Below are 25,407 nucleotides of genomic sequence, written 5' to 3' on the forward strand. Positions count from 1 at the left end.
ACTTGAATAATATTTTGGAGATTTTGTTTTACAACGCTTTGCAACTTTATCAAATTTCCTTTCAGCAATTTAATTCAAAATCAGAGCTCAATTTAGCGTTTGAATATGTCAATTCAAGCAACAAGGTAAGCTTGATTTCACAATATGAAACAAAATAGAAATTTCAGCAAGTTTCTAAAATTTAGACTTTGATATCAAATAAATTAATGAGTTTTGATATTTATCAATCAACATACTCTCTTTAATTAAGGTTTCTGCAATTCCCAATAGCAAATTAATTTCCAGCAATTAAGTAAACATCCATGCAATTTATATATGCAAAAAATTAAAGAGAGTAGGGAAGAGAGAGAGACATCGGATTTTTACAAGGTTTGGTCCAAGGCCTATGTCCTTGCCCCAAGCAACTGCTGTGAGGATTCCAACTTTCTTTATTAGGGCAAAGTTACAACCTCTGTCCTTCTCAGGTGGAGTTCCCTCTCTAACGAGAACCCCCTTTCGCTAGTCTAACGATTCAATCCCCTGAACCGTCAAAAACAACAAGAGATACAAGAACAATTTTGTGTGCAAGAAACACTCTCAAAAGAGTAGATTAGTACAATTTAAAATCAGAATATACTTCAGCAATTTATCAATATAAAGAGATGAAACTCAGATATATATCACCGTGGATTTATTCTTAGATTGAAATCTCAGTAGAAAACTCAGAGTATGGTGAAAATTTATCGGCAAAAACTCAGCAATGAACTTTCAGTAAAGTGTATTAAGTAAGAGAGCTTTGAGAGTATGAGTGTAAGCTTGTATGCTGATTGCTATTGATTGTTGGGTGTTTAATTCTTGAAATCAAATTGTATTTATAGAGTTTAAAAAGTAATTTTTCATATTCCCCAATTTACTTGGTGTGTTTCCCAAGTTTTCTCATTGTTTGGGGTCCAAGCAATTAATTTTGGAAACATTCCCTCGCTGTTTTAATTTTAAAAAATTGAAGGTCAGTCAACTGAACTATCGGGGTCAGTCGCCTGTGCCTTTATAAATTAGCGAAGTTTCAAACAAAAAATAGGGTCAGTCGTCTGATCTTGAGAGGTTAGTCGCTTGATGCCATTCTGTCTGCTCAAATTACTCAGCATAAAAATTGTTAGTTGATTGATCAGACATGGTCAGTCGCCTGAGGTTACCACTTTCTAAAAACTTTTGAATTTCCATCCGTTAAAGATGTCAGTCAACTGATCTTACAAAGTCAATCGTCTGAACTAGCAAATTTACAAAAACTTTGCTTTTCAACCTTAGGACTTTGAAAACTTAAATGAGACTTAAAAAAGGTTTTTCAAAATATGGTCTCTAAGTCAATAATTGTTTCTAAGAGCTTCAAACACTTATATTGAAAATATGCGAAGTACTTACATGAGACTTTTAAACAATTATGACACTTCTATTCACTAAGTTTTCATATATTGCTTCCTTTCTTTATGCTTGTCTTGACTTAATGTTTCAATAGTCTTTTAGCTTCATAAGATCTTCTATTTTTGAGTTCGAGCTTTCAAAAGACTGTCAAGCACTTGTTCTTGATCACTTGAGTCACTTGATCTTGATACTTGAGTTATCTAAAATATCATTACTTAACCAAATATGTTAAGTTCCCTTGATTTGTTATCATCAAAATAAGATTCATAAGCCTTGTTAGGCCAACAATAAAGATACCCATGGAATAGAATAACTTGTTAGGCAAGTTAGCTTTTAGCATTTAAAAGCTCCAAATTTGTAACTTCTTATAGTTTCCCAAAAAGGCTAAAAGATGTCTTCTGTGAAAAAGGTGAAAAATGGCCAGTGGGAGTTGGCAAAATTGCAACGTTCAATCAAATACAATGGGAAGGGGTTATTAAAGGGGTTTCTTAATCAGCTTTTTGTTAAGATTTTCTTTTAGTTTGTTTTTGCTATGTTATTTTCTTTGAGGACTTCGAGTCCTATAGCTTATATTCTTGTTTTCTTCTATCTACATATAATTTTTTTCTTATTTTTTAGATAGAAAAAAGATTATTTGCAGAAGCATATGGGTGGGATAGCTTCTGATAGTTTGATGTGATATTGATATTGGTCATTGAGGGTTGCAAGATGAACTTGTTTTAGATGTGTCTTTAGTTGATTCTGAATCTACATATTTGTTGGTGTGTTCAGAGCTTCCCTTTACGCTGGTGTGAAACCTTCACATATGGTCCAGCTTCTATAAGATTGAATAAAAGGTTTCATTTTTCATATTTTTAGTCAAAGAATCCATATATTGATTCTTAATCTTTACGTGCGAGTAAAAGACTAGTCTAGCTTCACATCCACTTTTTTACCTGTCTGTGCACTTCAATTGGATTTATTTTTTGCCACATTGCCTGAGGTAAATATCAGCTTCATTGATGCAAAATTTCCTGACATGTTCCCTGTTTCTTGGACAAAAGTCAGCAGCCATCCATTAGCATGGTCTTTATACAAAGCAATTCACATATGCCATGTGTTCATGTTCAATCACTTTAAATGTTGTTTTGACAATGGATTTAATGACATCCATTTTTGCACTTTCCTTGGTCATCGGTTTTCCTTCAACAGAAGTATACTTGATGCAGTGTTTGGGAGCATGGATTTTGAGCCTTGAATTTGATTTTTGTGGATTTGGACAAAATTCAACACAATTTTATATTACATTTTGTCCAAATTCGTACAAATCCAAATCCCAAATCTCTCCCAAGCATGTGGTGAATATATTTAGAAACAATTTATGCTGAGTAGAATAAGTTACCAGAACAGAAATTTACTGCTACACGCTTTGTAAATTCTCTTCTAACGGGTCATTCAATATAAATTATACATTTACTTCAATCACTGAAATTACAATTTTCATAAATTCAATTAGTCATCACTTGGCCCAAAATCTTAAGATGGTAGTGAGACCCATAGGTTTTAGTATCTTTAGCACACTACTGCATGTTAAAATCCATTGCCTTTGAAGAGTGGAAAATGCACAGGCTCACTGTACCTCATGCTAAGATTTTATTTTTAATTGACCAATCAAACTCTCAACCTCAAAGAGGCTCTAAATGTCTAATAACTTACATGCCTAGAAACTTAAGCTGCTAGTTGAGGCCATATGATTGGTTTTTAACATCTTTAGCATACTTAAATTTCATATTTTGTTCCCTAGCCCAAGAAATCTTTGATCTGAAATGAGTGTACTTATTGTGAAAAGTTGTTATTTTAAGCTGATGTCATGGAATGGTTCCTTTTATTCTTTCTTTTCTTTTTTATTTAAAGCGGTCCCTCTACCTGCTGCTTTGGCTGGCATATGAAAACTTTGTGAAGCCCTTGGGTGGTATTAGATCCTCTCATGCTCTGTTTCATGCATGTGTGTGTATCATGTATTTGTTTTGCTTTTAAATGCATATTATTCTATTGTTTTGATTTAATTTAAATTTATGTGCATGGGATGAATAGATGAAAATTTGTGTATTACCAGTGCTTTATTCCATGCTCAAAAAGATAATAGTATTGTTGGCCAGATATATTTGTTGCTTTTATTTGTTTGTCATCCTAGTTGCATGCTTAAATGATACTTCACTCTAATTTTATGCTTACTAGATTGTTCGTGCTTTTCATGAACTCAACTTGATTAATCCCATTTTTAAAAGTTGCAGACATCTAATATTTTTGACTCGTACTTACCTCCAAGTTTTTTTCTTTTTCTTTTTCAAAAACACTTTCCTCCTGCTAGTATTACATTTCACAATTTCTTTAGTGATAGTAATTAATACCCTTTGAATATAATCATTAATACTTGAAAATATTTTGTTTTTTAATTACTACTTGGCCAGAAAATGGACAGGCTTAGATAATGGTTTATGAGTGTGCATGCACACACAAAGGTGGACTTGGACAAAGTATGTTCATGCATTTTCTGAACTTTCTCTGACTCGTACATAGTATGGTCTGCTCGATGTTGATGTCTATTTCTTAATAATTGGTTGCATTTGTTTTTGACATATAATTCAAAATTTTAGTACTTTTTAGGCCACAATAATAACAGTCAACTTACCAGGCATATGATGGCAATGAATATTGAACTAGGAGGGACTAAAATGAATTTTTTGAATCCTATGGGTGGAAAAGTACAACTCCGCTCCTGATACACTTAATGTCCTAATCTTTTCACACACAGTCGGTCCCAAGCTTGGGTAGAGGAGGGTTTCGCTAGGTAGCTGACAGCTGCCATGAAATTCATCAGATCACCATGAGTTCCATGGTGTATGTTGTTTGCAGATAGATGATAGATTGATAAAATTAGGGGTGAAGTAGAGGCTAAGTTAGAATTATAGAGAGAAGCTTTAGAATCTAGTGACTTTAGGATAAGTAGAAATAAGACAGAATATATGATATGTAATTTCAATAATAGTAGGAGGAATATTGGAGACAAAGTCAAACTTGATGATGTAGAAATAAATAGCACTTGTAGATTTTGATATATTGGGTCTATTATGCTAGATGAAGGATGAAGGAGAAATTGAAGATGTAATGCATAGAGTTAAAGCAGGTTGGATAAAATGGAGAAGTGCTTCAAGTGTGCTTTTTGATCGTAGAATACCCTTAAAACTAAAAGAGAAGTCTTATAGGACGACTATAAGACCAGTTATGTTATATGGATCAAAATATTAAACAACTAAGAAATAACATATTTAAAAAGTGAAAGTTTTCGAGATGAGAATGCTTAGATGGATGAATAGTATAATATTGAAAGATAAATTAAATAATAAACATATTCGTAGTAAGCTAGACATAATTCCTATAGAAGATAAGATAAGGGAGAGGCGATTCAGATGGTTTGGGCACTTAAACGTAGGCTACATAATGCGCCAGTGAGGAAGAGTGGTTTAGTTTGAGGGGTAGTAGAAAGGGTAAGAGTAGACCTAAAATAACTTGGAATGAGATAGTAAGGATTTAATAGCCCTGAATATGTCGAAAGAAATTGCCCATGATCGCATAAACTGGAAAAAAAGGATTCATGTAGCCGAGCCTACCTAGTGGAACTTATGGCTTGGTTTTGTTGTTATGGGTGGAAAGTACCAATCTCTTAAGCTTCATGGATGTTTGTGCAATTTACCCTTTCTTGAAAAGCCAGGTTACAAGATTTTAATATTCATTCTAAAAATTTAGAATTGTAAACTTGCAGGGTTTTCAAAGTTGAGCAGCAGAAGGCATTAATTTTATTGACTATAAAATTTGCTCATAAAGCACTTGGTGTGATCAAGAATAAATCGAACTCACTCCTTCAAAAAACTTCAAATGTTGCACAAGACATGGAATAAACAGGAAACATGGAAAGATCAACCTTCTTGTAAATATAGAATGTGGCACCATTTGTTCCATCTGGCAACAAAACATGAAATAAAAAAATGCCCTTGGTAACGAAAGATCAAATTATGAGGGATAAAAGCAAAGAATAAGAAGAATTTATTTTATATTATAGTATGATAATACACATCCACATCTATTCGACCACATTGGTTCATATAACTGTCCTTTCCTATGTTATATTTTAATTTATGTTGTATTTTGATTGAAAGATCGCATTGAGCATGCATATGGGGGTATGAATGGAAGTTATATGAAGGATGGCTTTGTGGGGTTTGAATATACTTCTGATTTGGTGTTTATAATTGTGACTTGTAGTTATGGCCTCTCTGCCTGGGTATAAATCAAAGACCACACGCATATTGCTTGAAGAAGAGGGCACTACGGTGGATTTTGTTCTGGACCCAGAAGTGATGCTGAAGGGGCTACTACGAAGCCCCTGTGATTGCTACTGTAACAATGGGCGGCTTTACTTGGAAATTTCTCTTGTTTTGATTATTATTTTGGCGTTTCTTTGCTTTCTACTGAAGAGGAAAGCCATGGCCAATGTTTTGAAACAGAGACCTGTTATTATTGGAGGGTCAAAAAGGTAAGTTGTGATCTTGAGAATCTCTCATTGTTGATCTTATGCCAATCGTATATTGTATATTGGAAATTAAATAAAGAGAAAAAAAATGTGTTCCCTCTTCATTTTGGGTCTGTAGGGTCGGATGACCATTGCCCCATAGTAATCGCATTTGGATTGTTACATTTAAAGATATTTTTCGAAGTTGTGATTTGCATAGCAGAAATATTGATGTTCGGGAAATAGGGTTTTTGAGAATATAGGATTTTCAGTTTCCTTTGGAACCTTGTTAGAGGCGTGCAGATGTTTTCATGTTTGGTTTATTATTGATTTATTCTTGGGATATCATTCTATTCTTAAAATATTCTTAAGTTGGATATGAGATATTAGAAAAAAAAAAGTTTTTATATAGCATTTTAGAACAAAATTTAGTAAATAAAAGAAAATATTAAAAATTATCCAACTAATTGAGAGTTTAATATCAAAATTTATAATTAAAATAAGATTATAAATTACTATATATTTCAAAAGCCAAATGATTTAGGAGGGCCAGGCACCTTCCTGTTCTGCCTCTGGAGTGCTGCCAATTGAATAATTGAAGGCAGGGACTTCCTTCTCTATTTGGGGAATGAAGCTTTGAACAGAGTGATTCAAATGAACATGAAAAATACAGCAAAGGAGGTTCTTCAGAACGATTCTAGGCTCTGTTGTGTGGCTGCAAGTCCAGTTGACTCATCTTGCTTCCTCCGGGAGAACGTTGAGAGCTCAAAAGTGCAATTATTTTTTCAATGAGGTATTTCGAGTTCTTAAAATTTATTAAGATCTTTCTTATCATTGCATAATTTTTGGTGGTTTCTAGCTGGGAAGTCTGATATTCGTTTTTTAAAATGGTGGTAGGGATGTTGACGTCGGGTAAGTTTGTGAATCTATTTACCATTTTTTGTCAAAATAGCACTTAAGTCAGTTATAAAATGTGAATCAAATGCATAATGTCCAAGAATTGTTGAGGATTTTAGTGAATTATTGGTTGAATCTGTCAACTAAATCTCACATGAAAGGTGTTGTGTGTAAATTAAATGATAAATATAGAAGTTAATAAAAAATTAGATAAGTTAATAAACAAGATCAAAAGAAAATAGGGAGTGGTAAAAATAGTTGTGGTTTGAGTCTAATTTGCAACTTCTTGTTCACCCAGCCCTAGGCTTGTTTATTGGCCTTGGAGAGACACTTAAAAAATACTTGCGATATATGAGATGTTCACCCGGGCTTGTCTAATAGCCTTGAGAGAGATATATGACTACCTCTTATATGATATATGAGATTTCATTTTTGATTACCCGCTAAAGAAATTCAGCTAGATTGTCCAATTTGAAAATTGTTTGCCCAAGGTTTCTTCCTACTTGTGGAAATTGGTTTTGATGTAACTCGTGCTTTGCTTGCCTTAAAATGTTATTTTCATAAGATTCAAATTTTATCCGATGGTTGTATATGTTTGAATGATTATGTCGCCCAGTTTATCCTTGACCAATTATTTTTATCTTATTAAATTTATCAAGTTTGTTTGGAAAAGTGGGCGTGGTCTAGGATAGTTGAACGATTAGAAAGAATTTTTATTTATAAATCCCTTTCTCCAACTACTTTTTTTTTGATTTTTTTGTTCATATGAGTTTTATATAAAGTTTGCTATAAATCCCTGATCAAGTATTTATTTTTTACTTAGACCTAATTTATCTTTTGCTGGGATACTACATTAACTGTTTCAATTTTGCGTTTGCTCGATTAAATGCCCAGATTGTGTGGTCGATGCTGGCCTCATATGACATAGAAGGTCTAGGTCACTTATAACTTGGCTAATTATCTTAAGCTATGTTTGATTCTAGATCAGTTCCTCAATGCCCTCATCATATGTAACTGTCATTTTGATCTGATGAGGTAAGTTGCAATTGGGGGTAGGTAGGGTTTATCCCAAAAGAGTCAAAAAGTAGGGACTTTCTCTCTTTATATTTCTTAATAAGTATTTTAAATGCTAAAACTTAGGACATCCTAAGTTTTAGACTTTTATATTGGAGGCTCAAATTCTTAAAGGCCTTGAAAGGAGTATAGGATAAGAGATGGACTACCTGCCCCTACATAGCTCAAGCCCAATGTGAACCTCTCCTTGACCAAACAAAAAAATCTTAGTTGTTAAAAGAAATAAATTTCACACCTTACGTATATGAAGGAAAAAATCACGAGCAATGACGTAGATAATCCAAAACTATAACATGTGGAGAGCATATGCATGTTTGTGTTTGCTGATTGTTGTTGTTTTTACCATTCTACAAAACATTCATCAACATAGGTTAGCAAGATTCTGCATGAAAGAGTAGACTTGAATGAATATAATTGGAGAAATTATAGAAAAGACTTGCCTTTCCTTACCATTGTTCAACTGTTGCTGAAGTACTTAATTATTATGTTGTCATCTGGCCACTCTTCTCACTCGATTTATCCATGCAAATATTAAATTAACTAAAAAAGTGAGACCTTACTACGATATGATGAAAATTTAAACACTTTGCGATGCCCGTGCAAAGGGGCATTGTCTATTTAATAATTTTTTTTTTCAATAATTAAAAGCACGAGGTTAATTAGAAGCCAATGAGTAATTTTTTTAGCAAAAAAGAAGTGAAATGTTCTTATGAAAATGGGGAACGTCTTATATTTTGTTCCATTTGTGACCAATTTGGGATATAATTCTATGTTAATTGAAAGTCAGTTGCCTGCTCTAGTAGAGACTTTTGCAATCACTTTTATATGTATGAAATCATTTTACAAGCAATTAAATCCTGAAAAGTAAAGTTACAACTGAGCAGGTGATCAATAGACATGATCCCTTTCTTTAAACACACTAACACATTGCATGCTTACACACATACCTAAATGTGTGATTAGCTTATTTGCATTTATACTGGAAAAAAATATAAATATGACTGATTTTGTTCTTCACATTGTCATGGCATCGCTGTCAGCTTCCTCAGAGACTAAAATCTCAAGTTTTTGAAGCAATAAATCAAAGTCATCTTGGCTCTTGATGAGACTTAAACGTACATAGCGATTTTCAGCACGAAATAAGCTACCGTTGCGGCCAATGACGTTGGCTGCTCTCAGCATTGCAGGACAATCTCTGTCTTCCTCCCTCTCACACTTCAACCATGCATAAGCTACAATGATTCCAATAAGCTATTAGCAAGGAATTTTTGGCTCAAGATTTCTGCCTATATGCATTCATATTATCCTATCTTTTGAGAAAGGGACTGAAGAAAAGGTTTTAAAGAAAAGAAAGAATAAATAAGGAAGTTTTTAGCTGATCTTTTCTCCATAGATTATTTGCAAGAAAAGCATGTGCGTATATGCATAACGCATCTTTGTATGAGAATTACCTGGAGAAGGTCCCCTGACAGTTCTGAAGTAGTTGCAATAAAGAGGCACAAGCTGCTGAATGGACAAACGCTTTGACATTGAGATTGTTTTGCTTAATTTTTCCCAGCGATTCTTCATTGTTTCATATCCGAATCCAAAAATCTTCTTACCTCCATCTTCAAGGACTACTTTGAGAAGCTTCAAAGTTCGTAACTGGGTATCCTTCGAGACACCGGCGGTGTTTGTCATAATATAACTTACCATTCTTTGGTATACAGCTTCATCCTTTATCAATGCCCATCTGCACAACAGGAATGTCATATCTGTAGCTGTGAATTGTACAAGCAATATTGGCTCTATCAATGTAATTTTTTTTTTTTTTAACATTTTATCAAACAAAGAGTATTGCTTGAAGCTAATATTCATAGCATATATCCATGTAAGAATATTATATTCTTCTGTTTGGTAATATAAAAATTAATGATGTAGCACTCAATACATTTGTTAAGATAGTCTGAAAGATTGAAAAATAAAGGCTGGAGGATGAGTAAAACATATATGGTTGGCAAATTGTTAGATGGTACTGAAATCTTTTAATTAAAATGCACAAAACTAATGATCGGAAGCTCTTATGCATACATAAGCCAAGCACTAGAAGAAGTGGACAATTCCAGCAGAAGTGTCGTGCTTGTGGTTATGAGGCACAGGAAGTTAAAAGCTTAAAAAAAAAAGAAGAGGATATTAAAGAAGGGGACAACTGCTTGATAGACGCTCAATTTGATTCATTTGAGAGTAGAGCGGACTCCACAAGTTCTCAAGTCATGTATCAGATTTAAATGTTAATATTTGTCAAATTAATTAAGTATATTAATAGAGTTATACATAGAGACTATGAGCATAGGAGTGGTGTGGGTACCCGAATCTACTGCCGGCGTGACCAGTGAGCTTTGATAGAGTAAAAATCATAAGGTCATCATCGGCGGCAGCTGGAATCGCCGTAAAATGTGGCCAGTAATAGGCACGATCATGAATTGTTTTCGCTGAAGGACCTTCAAGAACAGCCTCCTTCAATTCGCCGTCGGGATTATTTGGCGACGTCACAAACTCGATGAAATTCCCTTGCCCTTTTGAACTACTGTTCTTCCACAACGACGCATCTCCTTGAAACTCAAAATCCACCGAATGGTAGAGCTCCGTTTGCTTTTCATACACCTGCCCTCAATCAATTAATAACGGCAAACTTTTACCTTCTTACAATTATTAATTAACACAGTTCAAATGAAAAATAATCAAAGTCACGCGTGCAGCTGGAAAAAATCGATCATGTAGCGAACCGGGTAAAAGGGAATGGAAGCAACGACTCCCGCCGGAGATGATGAGTTGCGGGTGGCGGAGAGGGCGTAGACGGCGGCATTAAGGAGATGGGTTGAGCCGGTGCCGAAGACGATGAATCTGCCGGCGGTAACAGCATTTCCGACGACGGCGTGAAGAGCGCGGATGTGGGTCTCCAGCTCCGGCGAGATGTCAGAAGTGTCGGGAAATGAATACCCCATCCGATGCCATCCCGCCACTACCACCGCACTGCTTGCTGCATGCTCCCTCCAGAATGGCGCCAAGAATACTGGATTTCCACTGCAAATCACAATTCAACATAAATAAATAATAATAACTGCCCGGCACGATTAACTAGTAAAAAACTGATCCCCCCTTTCCATCCAACAGACATATTACATGGTACTTTGATAGCTAATCTTGAGAACAATATTAAAATTTATTATGTTATTTTAGATCATTTGCTCAATAAAATTGTCAAGTATTTAAAATTTATGAATAAAATAATATTTATAAAAATTAAAATTTGAAAATATTATGAACATGTACATATCATATACACAAACTAATTTAAATATAAAATTAATTGAGAAAAATAAAATACATATATAGTTTGTACTAATATTAAATGAGAATTTAAAATATAAATTTTGAGTCAAACTCAAATACTTTATTTTATAATATATGAAAAGTTAAACGCTAATTACATTTACATGCATTTATATAATTATATAAATACTTATTATGGACATGTACATATTATATAAATTTATGGGATTGCCTGTACTATATAAAAGACAGAAGCAAAAAAGAATAAAAAAGAAGAAAAAAAAAACTCAATGCCACGTACCACTGCTGGATTGGGTGCTAAGGTTTAATAATAATAATAATAATAATAATAATAATGTCTGTGATTACCCTCAACAAAACCCAAATCTCTCTTTGGAAGGCCTTGTTCATGTATTACGGACTCGAGTTCGAATTTTAAATCCAAATTTGTTTGCATATGGACAAATGTAGTGTAAAGTAAATTTAAAATATGCAATGCCAAACACAACTTGATAATTTTTTAAATTTTACTAGCCATGTCGCTCAAGAAATTCAATGAAGATTATTAAATTAAGAGTGAAAATATTACATACACGTGCACACATTAGTTTATATGAGCAATTCCATGTGATTGGTGTTTAAAATTTCTTAAAAATTGTTTAATTCTAAAAACTTAGACAAGAATAATTTATCAATTTTTTAGTCTATGATTCTCAGTAAGACAATCATCCAATTAGAATATAGAATCCTCACATGTGTGAAGTATTAAGGAAATTGTGTCATTTTCTAACAAATTGTCAACGGTTTCAATAAACCCCTCGATAGTTGCTTCGACGATTTGAGACAGAATATTTGATGTGAGAAAACTGTCGATGGTTTCAGCAAACCGTCGACGGTTATGCCTGTTGTTAAATTGCCGAGAATCCTAATAGTTTAAGATTTGATATTATACGATAGTCTGCAACGATCTGGGATTCTTCAATTGTATTACTTGAATATCTATTTGTATTTGATAGTCTATAATCTCTTCAATTTAGTATTTAAATACTTTTGAATTTGTAATTGAATTTGTAACAACTATACATTGTACAAGTCTTATATATAGAACATCTATACATAAATGAAAGTGTCCTGCATTTTCTATATGATATCGGAGTTCTTTTTCAAACGAGTTTTTTTTTTTTCCCTTTCCTAATGGTCATTTCCTTTGAGTCCGTTGTTGTCACCACCCTCGAGACTCTTGGAAGTGGCAATTCTACTCTTATTGCCATCAATGCCGGATCTCAGCTTCCCTTGAAGCATACTTGTTTCAATTTCCCTTCTTGGTGCGCCCAACTGACGTCATTGCTCATTAGTTATGACCTTCAGGGCTATCTTGATGGTACAACTGTTTGCCCGTCACGAACCTTTTCTACCAGCACCTCCTCTGTCGATTCATCTTCTGCAAGTCTCCAATCTGACTTTTTGGCGTTGGCTTCAGCAAGATAAGCTGATCCTTCACGCCATCCTTGCATCAGTCTCCAAACCGTTTATGTCGCTCATTGCCGCTTCAACCACTGCTTATGATGTTGGTCCAAGTTGCAACAATTGTACGCCAATCATTCACGCACTCATGTTATGCAACTTAAGGAGGAGTTGACTCTTATTCAGCAAGAGTCCCGCTCGGTCTCACAGTATCTCCATGCTATCAAGGTTTTATTGATGAACTTGCTGTGGTTGACTCTCCCGTCTCAGCGGATGACATTACTCTATATATCCTCAAGAATCTTGGCCTTGAATTTCGTGAGATTGCAGCGCCTATTTGGGCACGTGAGACTTCTCTCACATTTGAGGAGAGCTTCATGATATGCTAGTTAGCCATGAAAGTTACTTACGACGTGTTGACGCATCCAATACTGTTCTAGTTGCCACAGCGAATCCCACTCAACGCCGCACTCCCGCTTCTACTTTCAATCGCAACCAATGTTCAAGCCTTGGCTCCTATGGTTAGCGTCGCCCCAACTCTCGTCGCAATAATCGCAGGGAGCCGGATCATTTGTCAGCTGTGTGACAAAGTAGGCCACTCAACCAACACTTGTTACTCGACTTTAGGAGTGAAGTCTGTCAATTGTGTCGCTAACAATGTGTCCACCGATAAAAAGTGGCTTGTGGATTCTACTGCCTCTCACAACATCACCTCCGATCTTGCCAATCTCTTTGTTCGCTCGAAGTATGATGGCACGGATGAGGTCGTCATTGGCGATGGCTCAGGTTTGCGAGTCACACATGTTGGCCCTTTGTCTCTATCCTCTTCCTCAAAGCTTTTTAAATTGACTAATACTCTTTGTGTTCCTAATATTCATAAAAACATCTCCGTCAATAATTTCACTCATAGCAATAATGTTTATCTTGAGTTTCACCCATTTTATTTTCTTGTGAAGGATTGGAGCACGAGAGCAACTCTTCTTCGTGATAAATGTCAGGATGGGGTCTATCCAATACCGATGGCGTCTTCTGCTAAATCGTCTTCTGTTTTAGCACTTGTTGGTGAACGAATTACAGCTAACACTTGGCATAAATGAATTGGGCATCTGTCAAATAAAGTAGTTGATTTTGTTATTCGTATTTTTTCTCTACCAGTTGTAGTGTCTTGTGTCTCTTCATGTTCCATTTTTAATGCCTGTCAATGCAATAAAAGTCACAAGTTGCCTTTCTATTCCACTTCTCTTGTTAGCACTCATCCACTTGAATACATTTATATTGATGTTTGAGGGCCTACAAATTCCACTTCTCTTGATGGGTTTCGATTTTATATTTTGTTTGTTGATCACTTTACTAAATATTGTTGGCTGTTTCCTATCTGATGAAAAATTGATGTTTGCAACATTTTTTGTCAATTGAAATGGCTACTTGAAAATCAATTTGGTTTTCACATCAAACACTTATATTCAGAAAATGGGGGTGAATATCAAGCTCTTCGTCATTTTTTTACCTCTAATTTCATTAGTTGGCTTACCACTGCTCTTCATAGACCTCAGCAAAATGGTTCAAGCGAACGTCGACATTGACACATTGTCGAAACCGGTCTCACTCTGTTGAGTCAAGAGAGTCTTCCTCATTGGTCTTGTGATTCAGGCATTGGTTTATTTAATAAATCGTATACCCACTCCTATTTTGAAAAAAAAAAAAGTCCTTTCGAATTTTTGTTTGGTTGTTGCTCTAATTACAAAAATTTTCTTATTTTGGTTGTTAGTGTAACCTATGGCTCAAACCTTATATCACCGGTAAACTTCAACCCAAATCTACACCTTGTCTCTTTCTCGGTTACTCGAGTTCTCAAAGTGCCTATAGGTGTATGAACCTTGTTACCTCTCGCATTTACGTGTATACGCATGTGGTCTTTGATGAATGTGTCTTTCCCTTTTCTTCCTCTGCCCATGTTGTTGTGCCTTCTTTGTCAATTTTCGGTGTTAACACAAAGGATTTTTCTATTCCTGTGGTGCCTTCCATTGGACGGATACCCTCCTCTCCTACCACTGTGACGGAGAGCATTCTTGCAGCTCTGACTTCATCTTCCTAATCTTCATCACCCTCCCCTACATCTTTTCAGCCAGAGGTAATCCCTTCATCCACCACACCTGCATATATGGTTCGATCCAACCGTACTTATGGTATGACTACCTGGTCTATGAATAATAGTCATAGACCCAAACATATTTACCTTGCTTCTAGACACCCTCTTCCTCAACCTGTTGAGCCCATATGTGTGCCTCAAGCCTTAAAAGATCCCAAATGGTGACATGTTATGCTCGAAGAGTTCACTACGTTGGTCAAACATAGCACATGGGAGCTGGTCCCATTGCACCTTACACTTAACTTGTTGGTTGCAAATGAGTTTTCCATATCAAACAAAGTCCTGATGGGTAGTATTTCTCGTTATAAAGTACGATTAGTGACCAAAGGTTTTCATCAACGACTTAGTTTTAATTATAATGAGATGTTCAACCCTATTGTGAAGCCAGTGACTATTTGTGATGTCCTCTCCATTACTATTCAGAAAAATTGACCCCCTTCGACAGCTGGAAGTTAATAATGTGTTTTTACATGGCTGTCTTCAGGAGGATGTATTCATGGTTCAACCTCTAGATTTGTTGATCCTAATCTGGCTTCTCATGTTTGTAGGTTAAAGCGGTCTTTGTATGGCTTGAAACAAGCACCTCGTGCTTGATATCAAGAACTGATCGAGTGCTTGTCTTCTTTAACTCGGCTTTTAGCAGTCTAAATCTGATTCTTCTTTGTTTATTTACACTTGTACTGATGTTACTGATGTTACTCTCTATTTTTTGGTATATGTGGATGACCTCTTAATCACTGGGAGTAACTTTGCTACTATTTCTAAGGTTGTTCAACAATTCAGTCATCGGTTTTCTCTGAAGGATCTTGGCCCCTTGCATTATTTTCTTGGTGTTGAGGTGATTTTAGTCACCCGTGGGCTGTTCCTCTCCCAACAAAAGTATATTCGGGATCTTCTTTACGCACTAAGATGGATGGTGCTAAGGTAGTGATGACTCTCCTTGCCACAAAGGATCTTCTTCAACTTCACAATGGTTCTTCTCCTACTGATCCACTGAATATCGCTGAGTTATAGGAGCTTTCCAATATCTCTCTCTAACTTGGCCCGATATCGCCTACCTGGTCAATAAGCTGGCTCAGTTCATGCACAAACCACTCAGCTCCATTGGACCGCTGCCAAACATGTTCTGTGCTACTTGAAGGGCACTCTTTATCATGACATCCTCCTCAAGTGCATTGAGAATCTTACTCTTCAGGGGTTTTCCTGATGCTGATTGGGTCGGTGATAGAAATACTATATCCTCCGCCTCTTCCTATCTTATTTTTCTAGGTGAGTGTCCTATTTCATGGAGCAAGCAGCGTGCTGTGGCTCGTTCCTCCATTGAGGCGGAATATTAGGTTCTTGCTTTAGCCACCTCCGAGCTTGTTTGGATTCGCTCGTTGTAATAGGAACTCGGTATTCTGATTACTAAGCCCCCACATATGTTTTATAAAAATACTGGTGCTACCTAGTTGAGTCTTAACCTTGATATGCATTCATGATGAAACATATTGCTATTGATCTTCATTTCGTTTGTGATTTGTTACCAAAGGTTTGCTGCAGTTCTCTCATGTTAGCACCCATGATCAACTTGCAGACCCACTAACTAAGGCTCTATCCCATCACAAATTTCATTATCTATGCTCCAAGATTGGCTTAACTGATGAGACACCTATCTTGAGGGAGCGTATTAAGGAAATTGTGTCATTTTCCAGCAAACCGTCGAGGGGTTGTCGACGGTTTCAATAAACCCCTCGACGGTTTCAATAAACCCCTCGACGGTTTGATACAGAATGTTTGTTGTGATAAAACCATCGACGATTTCACCAAATCATCAAAGGATTCTGCTGAAACCATCGACGATTATACCTATTACTGAATTGCCGAAAATCCTAAAAATAAAAGATTTGATATTATCTGATAGTTTGTGACGATCTGAGATTTTTCAGTTGTATTACTTGAATATCTATTTGTATTTGATACTTTAGAATATCTTTGATTTAGTATTTAAATACTTTTGAATTTGTATTTGAATTTATAACAACTATACCTTATACAAGTCTTATATATAGGACATCTATACATTAATGAAAGTGTCCTGCATTTTCTTTATGAAGTTTCAAAATCAATCACAAACTAGATGACAAAGTTTAAACAAGGATATGTATTATATTATAAGTAGTGTAAACTTATTTTTCTTTTCTTTTCTTAAACAAAATTCTTAATTAATCATGTAGGGACTTGATCTGACTTCCTAAAAATGTCATTGTCTTTTATGGAGAGTGTAATTAGAATTGTAAGAATGAAAAGGTTAAATCCTAAACTTGGAAGTGGTTAGGTATTGGTTAATCGATCATTTAAGATGCTATAACAAGTGAAAGTAGGAGTGACAAAATAGGTTGACAGTTCAGATTTAGGTTGGGCCATAAATAGGTTGGTCAAGTTTGAGTTGATTCATTTATAAATGAGTGAGTAAATAAAAAATTCAAATATGTCCAATGAATAAATTATCAATGCATACTTGTTAGTGACTAGTTAAGAAATATATAATATATTTATTTTAATTTTTTTCTTCAAAATTTCACCAAAAATTATTTAAATTTTGAAAATTAGCATTCATTTATTCTTTTCCCGATAACATCTTAACATATATGAGTTCATAATACATATTTATAAATTAAACTATTTTTTCTATTTAATATATTTTTTGAAAAAATAATTGAAACTTAAAAAATAGCACTTACAATCTATTTATCAATTTTTAACTCCTAAAAAATATATTCAAAAAATATGATTGTATAACTCATATTTTATCTCTATCTTTTAATAAACCTATGATAAATCATACATGCATCAACTATCATAATTGATCTATAAAAATTAATATTTTTTTAATAAAAATTAAATGTGACACACGACGAGTCACGAGCTCGATTAACCCATTTATTAATTGAGTTCGAATTGGGGTGTTTATGAATTGGTCATTCATTCCCCAAATTTGTTTTAAATCAACGAAAGAAAAATCACTTATTAGATTGTGATTCATTTTACCATCCCTAGTAACCCTCTCTTTTTACTCTAACGTTTGGTCTTCTTCTTCTTCTTGTATTTCTACCATGTTTTCAAAGTTGCATCAAAGTCATAAAAAAAAGGAGAGATTAAACGTGTCAAATTAAAATTGAAATTAAATTAATTAATTCCACCGCACATAATTTTATAAGAGAGTATCTGGTCCAAAATATTTGACAAATCTCTCTCTCTCTCTCTCTCTCTCTCTCTCTCTCTCTATATATATATATATATATATATATATATATATAAAGTTACAATCAAGATCCGCAGGAAGATTTGTCAAATATTTTATAAAATTATGTGCTGTAAAATTAATTAATTTAATTCCAATTTTAATTTGACACGTTTAATCTCTCTCTCTCTCTCTCTCTCTCTCTCTTTATGATTTTCAAAAGTTTGACTTTTTATTTTTATTTTTTTTATGATTTAGATGCGACTTTGAAAACATTATAGAAATACAACAAGAAGGATGGTAAAATGAATCACGATCTAATAAGTGATTTTTCACTCATTGATTTAAAACAAATTTGGGAACAAATTTGGGTATAGAATGAATGACTATAAACACATAATTTTATAAGACAGAGTCTGGTCCCAAAAAAAAAAAAAAAAAAAAATATATATATATATATATATATATAAATTAAACAAAATAATTATAGTTATATTTTTATACTGTATATAATAAAATTATATTAGTATGGATGTATATTCAGTCTGATTAATAATTTCTCGAAAAGGGTAATCATGAGAGAGAGAGAACCTATCCGCGTCTGCAACACAAGGGGGGGAGAGTTGGGAGCAGTCGGAGCCACCGTAGCAGGCGTTGCACTCGCAGCGGGGTGTGCCGCCGCCCTCGGCCGCAAGCAAGCCATCGAGATAGGCTGTACCATGGCCGGAGCAAGTGAGGGAAGCCACCGCCTCAGCATCCTCCGCCGCACCTCTGCTCCAACTCAGCTTCTGCTGCTGCTGATGATGATTAACCCAGAAATAATAATAAAGGTTGAGGGTCACCGAACACAACAAACACACCCCATACAGCTTCAGCCTCCACCCCAATAATTCATTCCCCTTCTCGTAGTAACTACTCATCCTCTTTAATTATTTATTTCTTGAAGCCTCTCCTCCTCGCTCTCCGGAGGTGGGGGAAACTTCTGATCATCAACCTTAAAAAAAACAAAACATAGTAGAAAAGATTGATTGCTGCTGTCTGGTTGGGAGAGCCAATTTGCACGTCAGAGAATTGTCTTATTTATACGCCGGCGCTTCATTCCGTGTGCTATACACACATGCGGCCAGTGTTTATTTTAACATCTCCACGTGGTGGAGTACCATTGGCAACCTAATAATCAAGTCTTTCCACCAATAAAATATTAGGTGCACCGGGGATGTGCATTCCTTGTTAGGAAATTGAATGGGTAGGAACAGTATCATACAGCTAAAATAAGAAATTAGAAAAGAGGAATTGACACCAAGATTTACGTGAAAAACCTCCAAACAAATTGAGAGAAAAACCACAGGCAAGAGTAGAAGGAATCTACTATAAAAAATAATGATACAACTTCTCTCAAATTAGGAGAAACTAGAAATACGGGCTACAACAAAGATACTTTGTAGGAGAGTACTTGATCTCTCTCTAAAGGTGGAGTTGGAGATGCTTGGGATGGATACAACTTCCTTCACCACTACTTCCCTATTTATAGGGGTTTTGTAAGCCTCTTTTTCAAAGCCGTCAAATGAATAGTGTAGCCACATTTGTAGACTTGTGCAGCCACTAAATGAATAGTGTAACCACCAAATGAATAGTGTAGCCACCTTTGTAGACTTGTGCAGCCACCAAATGAATAGTAGCCACCAAATGAATAGTGTAGCCACCATATAAATAGTACAACCACCATATGAATAGTACAACCCCTATGTTAGACTTTGAATGCTTGAAAAAGACTTTACAATTTAACATTCTCCCACTTAAAGTCATTTTCAAATCCCCCCTTTTTTTTTCATCCTTTCTAGTCTTGCCAGTTTCATGCCATTTACGTTTTTGTTAAGCCATAAGAGGATATACTCTATATGAACTTGTCAGTGTTGATTGGTTTTGTCATAACATCTGTTAGGTTGTCTATGGTGTGAATCTTTTGCATGTCCACACTTCCTTCTTCCATAACTTCTCGAACGAAGTGATACTGTACTCCGATCTGTTTTGTCCTAGAATGAAAAGCTCGATTCCTTGCAATATGCAAGGCACTCTGACTGTCACAATATAGAGAAATTTTCTCTTGACTGTGCCCGAGTTCTTCCAATAGTCTTTTAATCCATATTGCCTCCTTATAAGCCTGCGTAGCTGCCATATATTCAGCTTCAGTAGTAGACAATGCCACAACAGTCTGCAACTTTGATACCCAGCTTACTGCTCCTCCTGCAAGAGTAAACACATCACCTGTAGTGGATTTTCTTTTGTCAAGATCACCTGCAAAATCTGAATCAACATATCCCCTGACAATAAATTCTGATCCTTCGTAACATAATGCAGCATCTGAGGTCCCTTTAATGTATCTTAGGACCCTTTTCACAACATTCCAATGCTCTCTACCAGGATTCGCCATGAACCGACTGACCGTACCAACTGCTTGAGCAATATCTAGTCTTGTACAAATCATAGCATACAGTAGGCTTCCCACTGCTGATGCATACGGCACTCGAGACAATTCCATCCTCTCTGCTTCATCGCTAGGACACATATTTGAGGATAATTTATAATTGACAGGAATTGGGGTAGAAATTGGCTTACAATCTTGCATGTTAAAGCGTCGCAAGACTTTCTTCAAATAATTTTTTTGAGAAAGCCAAATCTTCTTGTCTTTTCTATCTCGGTTAATTTGCATCCCTAAAATCTTGTTTGCTGGTCCCAAATCTTTCATATCAAACTCCCTAGCCAATTGTGTCTTCAATTCTTGGACTCTTTCTTTGTGGGGCCTACAACCAATATATCGTCCACATACAATAATAAAATAATGAAATCATTATTACCAAACCTCTTGTAGTACGTACAATGGTCTGCACTGAGTCTGTTGTATTTGAGGCTAATTATGAAGGAATCAAATCTCTTGTACCAACATCTTGGCACCTGCTTTAAACCGTACAGAGATTTGGTTAACCTGCAAACCAAGTTTTCTTTTCCTTTTTCTTCAAAGCCTTCTGGTTGGAGCATGTAAATTTCTTCTTCAAGTTCTCCATGAAGAAAAGCAGTTTTTACGTCTAACTGCTCTAGATATAAATCAAACACAGCACACATAGCCAATACAGTTCTGATAGTAGTAAGTCTAACAACTGAAGAAAATATTTCATTAAAGTCAATACCTTCTTTCTGAGCATACCTTTTCACTACCAGTCTTGCACGATATCGTTCCACTTGATCGTTACCATCTCGTTTGATCTTGTAGACCCATTTATTTCTAATGGCTTTATGTCCATATGGTAATGGAACAAGCTCCCATGTATTATTTCTGTACAAGGCTTCAATTTCTTCCTGCATTGCTGTCATCCACAAAGAAACATCAGTGCTACTAATAGCCTCATGGAAAGTTGATGGCTCTCCATCTTCTGTTAGAATACAATATGCAGTATTACTTGCCATGACATAATCTGAGTGTCATGATGGTTTCCTTGTTTCACGTACTGAACGTCGAACTTCTGTATCATTGGCGTCATTTGATTCTTATTCCTCATGCTCTGGTGCAGCTTCAAAAGAATCTTTATTTTCTTCTATCTAAACAGTAGTCGTTTCTGAAGTGCTGTTGTTTTCTTTATTTTGCATTTCATTTTCTACAAATATCACATCTCTGCTGACTACGACCTTGCTCCGTCAGCATAACCCAAGAATATGCATTTCCTAGACTTTGGGTCCAATTTAGATCTTTCCTGGGCATTATACATTATATATGCAGGACATCCAAAAATGTGAAGAGAAGAATATTGGGCTGGCTTACCAATCCACATCTCCATTGGTGTCTTCAAACCAATTGCTGTTGACGGTGATTGATTTATCACATAACAAACGGTTTTGACTGCTTCAGCCTAGAATGACTTGGCTAGATCTGTAGTCTTCAACATGGCTCTGGTCCTTTCCAATATGGTTCTATTCATCCGCTCTGCTACGCCATTTTGCTGAGGTGTATGCACAACAGTGAACTGTCTTTGAATACCCTCTTGCTTGCAAAATGAAATAAAATTGCCATTTTATATTCTCCTCCATTATCTGTCTTTAAGCATTTGATTCTTTTTCCAGATTCAAGTTCCACCTGCGCTTTGAATTCTTTGAACACTAGAAACACATCTGACTTCCTCTTGATTGGATACACCCATAATCTCCTGGAGTAGTCATCAATAAATGATACAAAATAATGCGCTCCTCCTAGGGATGGAACTGGTGATTCCCATACGTCAGAATGAATCAAGTCTAGAATGTGTTTGCTTCTGACAGTAGATCTTTCAAATTTTATTCTATGTTGCTTACTTGTAACACAATGCTCACAGGAAGGTAGACTTACTGATTTGAGTCCGAGAAGAAGATTACGTTCTGAAAGAATCTTCAGACCACGTTCAGACATGTGGCCAAGTTTACGATGCCACATTATCGTTGATTCTTCCTGGGTTGATGCAACTGATGCGTCTCCCTGTTGTATAGTATTTTCCAACAGTGTGTATAGATTTGCCACGATCTTTTCTGCTTTCATCAATACAAGCGCGCCTTTGACAACTTTCAAGATCCCATTTTCAATAAGGGTCTTACAGTTGAGGTCATCTAACTGTCCAAGAGACAGTAAATTTTTCTTCAAGCCCTTCACATGTCGTACCCCTTGAATAGTGCGAATTGTATCGTCGTACATCTTCATTTTAATATTACCAACTCCAACGATCTCTAAGGCATGATCATTATCCATGAATACAGATCCGCCTGAAACAGGTTCATAAGAGTGGAACCAATCTCGGCGAGAGGTCATGTGACAAGTTGCTCCTGAATCCATGATCCATACATTAGTAAGTTTCTTACCACCATTAGAGATTATTTCCGCTTCGCTGTACAGGATTTTGCCATCACTAGAAGTACTCGCAGTGTATCCTTGAGAAGCGTTCTCCTCAGGAGCTTTCCCTGCGTTCTTCTTCTTATGCCAACAATCCTTCGAGATGTGCCCCCTTTTGCCACAGTTGTAGCATTTAAAATTCTTCTTACTCCTTGACTTTGATCTACCATGATTGTGACTCCCACTAGGGCCACGTTCTGTTGATCTTCCTCTCGTCATCGGTAGTGCCTTAACTTGTTGAGAACTGGACGATCTGTCTTCCTTGTTTTTGCGTCTGGATTCCTCTTCCAGAACAGCTACCGCAACATCATTAAAGACTAGATTATCTGACTGAATATTATTTGTAATGTTGATGATGAGTTGATCATACGAATCTGGCAGACTTTGGAGTAGAAGCTCCGCTCGTTCGGTTGGTTCAATATTATGGCCTAACGTTGTTAGTTGGGAGAACAACGTATTAAGATTGTTGATGTGGTCCGTAACCGATGTGGACTCACTCATTCGAAAAGAGTAGAGTCGCCTCTTTAAGAAGAACTTATTGTGAAGTGACTTTACCTCATAGAGCTTTGCCAGTGCATCCCAAATTTTTTTTGCTGACTTCTTCTCTGCAATGCTTGATAACACCGAATCTACTAATGCTAGATGAAGATTAGCCACAGCATTGTCATCCATCTCGCTCCATTTTTCATTAGTTATCTCTGTTGGTCTGTCTCCAATTGCCGCTAAGCAATTGTCCTTTCTTAGGACTGCTTTTATCTTCAATTTCCAAAGGGAGAAATTACCCCCATTGAACTTCTCAATTTCGTACTTTGTTGCCATTGTAGTAGATAAGATATGCTCCTCCACTAAACCGGCTCCCACTTTTTCACCGTGATCAATACCGTATACGTGAACAGTATTGTAAATGAATGGAACTGTATACTTGAACAAATCTCGTATACGTTCACAATACTGTAAAAGTATTCGGTGACACGTGTGAGTAGTAACCGTGAATAGTAACCCCAACCCAAAGGCCGTAACCCAAGGCTCTGATACCACTGTTAAGAAATTGAATGGGTAGGAACAGTATCACACAGCTAAAATAAGAAATTAGAAAAGAGGAATTGACACCAAGATTTACGTGGAAAACCCCCAAACAAATTGAGGGAAAAATCACGGGTAAGAGTAGAAGGAATCCACTATGAAAAATAATGATATAACTTCTCTCAAATTAGGAGAAACTAGAAACACAGGCTACAACAGAGATACTTTGTAGGAGAGTACTTGATCTCTCTCTAAAGGTGGAGTTGGAGATGCTTGGGATGGATACAACTTCCTTCACCATCACTTCCCTATTTATAAGGGTTTTGTAAGCCTCTTTTTCAAAGCCGTCAAATGAATAGTGTAGCCACCTTTGTAGACTTGTGCAGCCACTAAATGAATAGTGCAACCACCAAATGAATAGTGTAGCCACCTTTGTAGACTTATGCAGCCACCAAATAAATAGTGTAGCCACCTTTGTAGATTTGTGCAGCCACCAAATGAATAGTATAGCTACCATATAAATAGTACAACCACCATATGAATAGTACAGCCCCAATGTTAGACTTTGAATGCTTGAAAAAGACTTTACAATTTAACATTCCTTCATCTTCTCCCACCTTTAAATGAGTAAATTTGAATTTTATATTTGACTTTAAACAATTTGTAGATTCACATAGAGTAAATTAAAGACTCTAGGAGAGTTGAAGCAGATCTACTTAGGTTAATTTTTTTTTTTATCCTAATATTAAAATTAAAACCAAACTTCTCCCATTTAAAAAAACTAGAAAGAGGTAGTAGTCGAATTCTTAATGGAGTCATGAATTGGAGAGATTATTTGGTAGACCAAGTCTATCTAGTAATTTTTTCTTAAATAACCAACTCGCGAACAATTCAAATTAAGTAAAAGACAACTGGAGTTTATTTGAGTTAAAAATAGAATAGATATTAAAGCAACACTTTGATTAAATGGAACTTGTATATTTAAAACTTCACAAATGCTTGGAGCAAACAAATTTAAAATAATAATAGTAATAATCGATTGAGACACTCCGTGCACGTAATACAAGATAGGTGAGTACAAAAATTATAAACTTCACCCCCCCTTTTTTTTTTTATTTCAAATGTATAAACAAGACTTAAAAGACCAGTGGGCAAAATGGTCAATGTTAAGGAGACTTCGATTGAGGAAATATATTTCATGCGGTGAAGCATTATCAAGAAAGTGAAAACAAGAGGGATTGGGGCACGAACAAGAGGTAGGGTTAGAATGAAAGAAACTTTGTTTGGTGAGGATGGTGCAAATAAAGTTTTGCACTAGTTTTTATTTCAAATGTATGTCATGGGAAATGGAGATTGTTAAAAGAAATAATTGATGCTAAGGCAACTTCGGTAGAGGGAATGGATCTAAT

The 25,407-nt window shown here is 35.7% G+C and overlaps 2 protein-coding genes across 3 annotated transcripts in view; one reads left to right on the forward strand and one right to left on the reverse strand.

Moving 5' to 3' along the window:
- The window catches only part of LOC131162240 (carboxypeptidase SOL1), a 41,980-nt gene extending 35,908 nt beyond the window's left edge, over nucleotides 1-6,072 (forward strand). For both annotated transcript variants that reach the window (XM_058118517.1, XM_058118518.1), the window contains exon 15: nucleotides 5,701-6,072. In XM_058118517.1, the coding sequence (XP_057974500.1) occupies nucleotides 5,701-5,975 (275 nt within the window). In that variant the 3' untranslated portion in view covers nucleotides 5,976-6,072. The remainder of the gene's footprint in view (nucleotides 1-5,700) is intronic.
- A 2,653-nt stretch (nucleotides 6,073-8,725) lies between these two features.
- On the reverse strand, nucleotides 8,726-19,175 carry LOC131162241 (tryptophan aminotransferase-related protein 4-like). Its single transcript, XM_058118519.1, has 5 exons — nucleotides 18,658-19,175; nucleotides 10,684-10,981; nucleotides 10,266-10,561; nucleotides 9,370-9,650; nucleotides 8,726-9,150 (listed from the first exon to the last, which is right to left on the reverse strand). The coding sequence occupies exons 1-5, from the start codon at nucleotides 18,984-18,986 to the stop codon at nucleotides 8,933-8,935; spliced, it is 1,422 nt and encodes a 473-aa protein (XP_057974502.1). The 5' UTR covers nucleotides 18,987-19,175; the 3' UTR covers nucleotides 8,726-8,932.
- Between the last annotated feature and the right edge of the window lie 6,232 nt (nucleotides 19,176-25,407).

This window comes from Malania oleifera, chromosome 8 (genome assembly GCF_029873635.1).
Source record: "Malania oleifera isolate guangnan ecotype guangnan chromosome 8, ASM2987363v1, whole genome shotgun sequence".
Taxonomy (NCBI): domain Eukaryota; kingdom Viridiplantae; phylum Streptophyta; class Magnoliopsida; order Santalales; family Ximeniaceae; genus Malania; species Malania oleifera.

What these genes read in the sequence shown, in the direction of transcription:
- LOC131162241 (XM_058118519.1), bottom strand. Translation starts at nt 18,986, where the DNA reads ATGAGTAGTTACTACGAGAAGGGGAATGAATTATTGGGGTGGAGGCTG. An exon ending in TGTGTTGCAGACGCGGATAG is followed by an intron (nt 10,982 to 18,657) that starts GTTCTCTCTCTC and finishes TGTGATTTGCAG; the next exon opens with TGGAAATCCAGTATTCTTGG. An exon ending in TGTCAGGGGACCTTCTCCAG is followed by an intron (nt 9,151 to 9,369) that starts GTAATTCTCATA and finishes GAATCATTGTAG; the next exon opens with CTTATGCATGGTTGAAGTGT.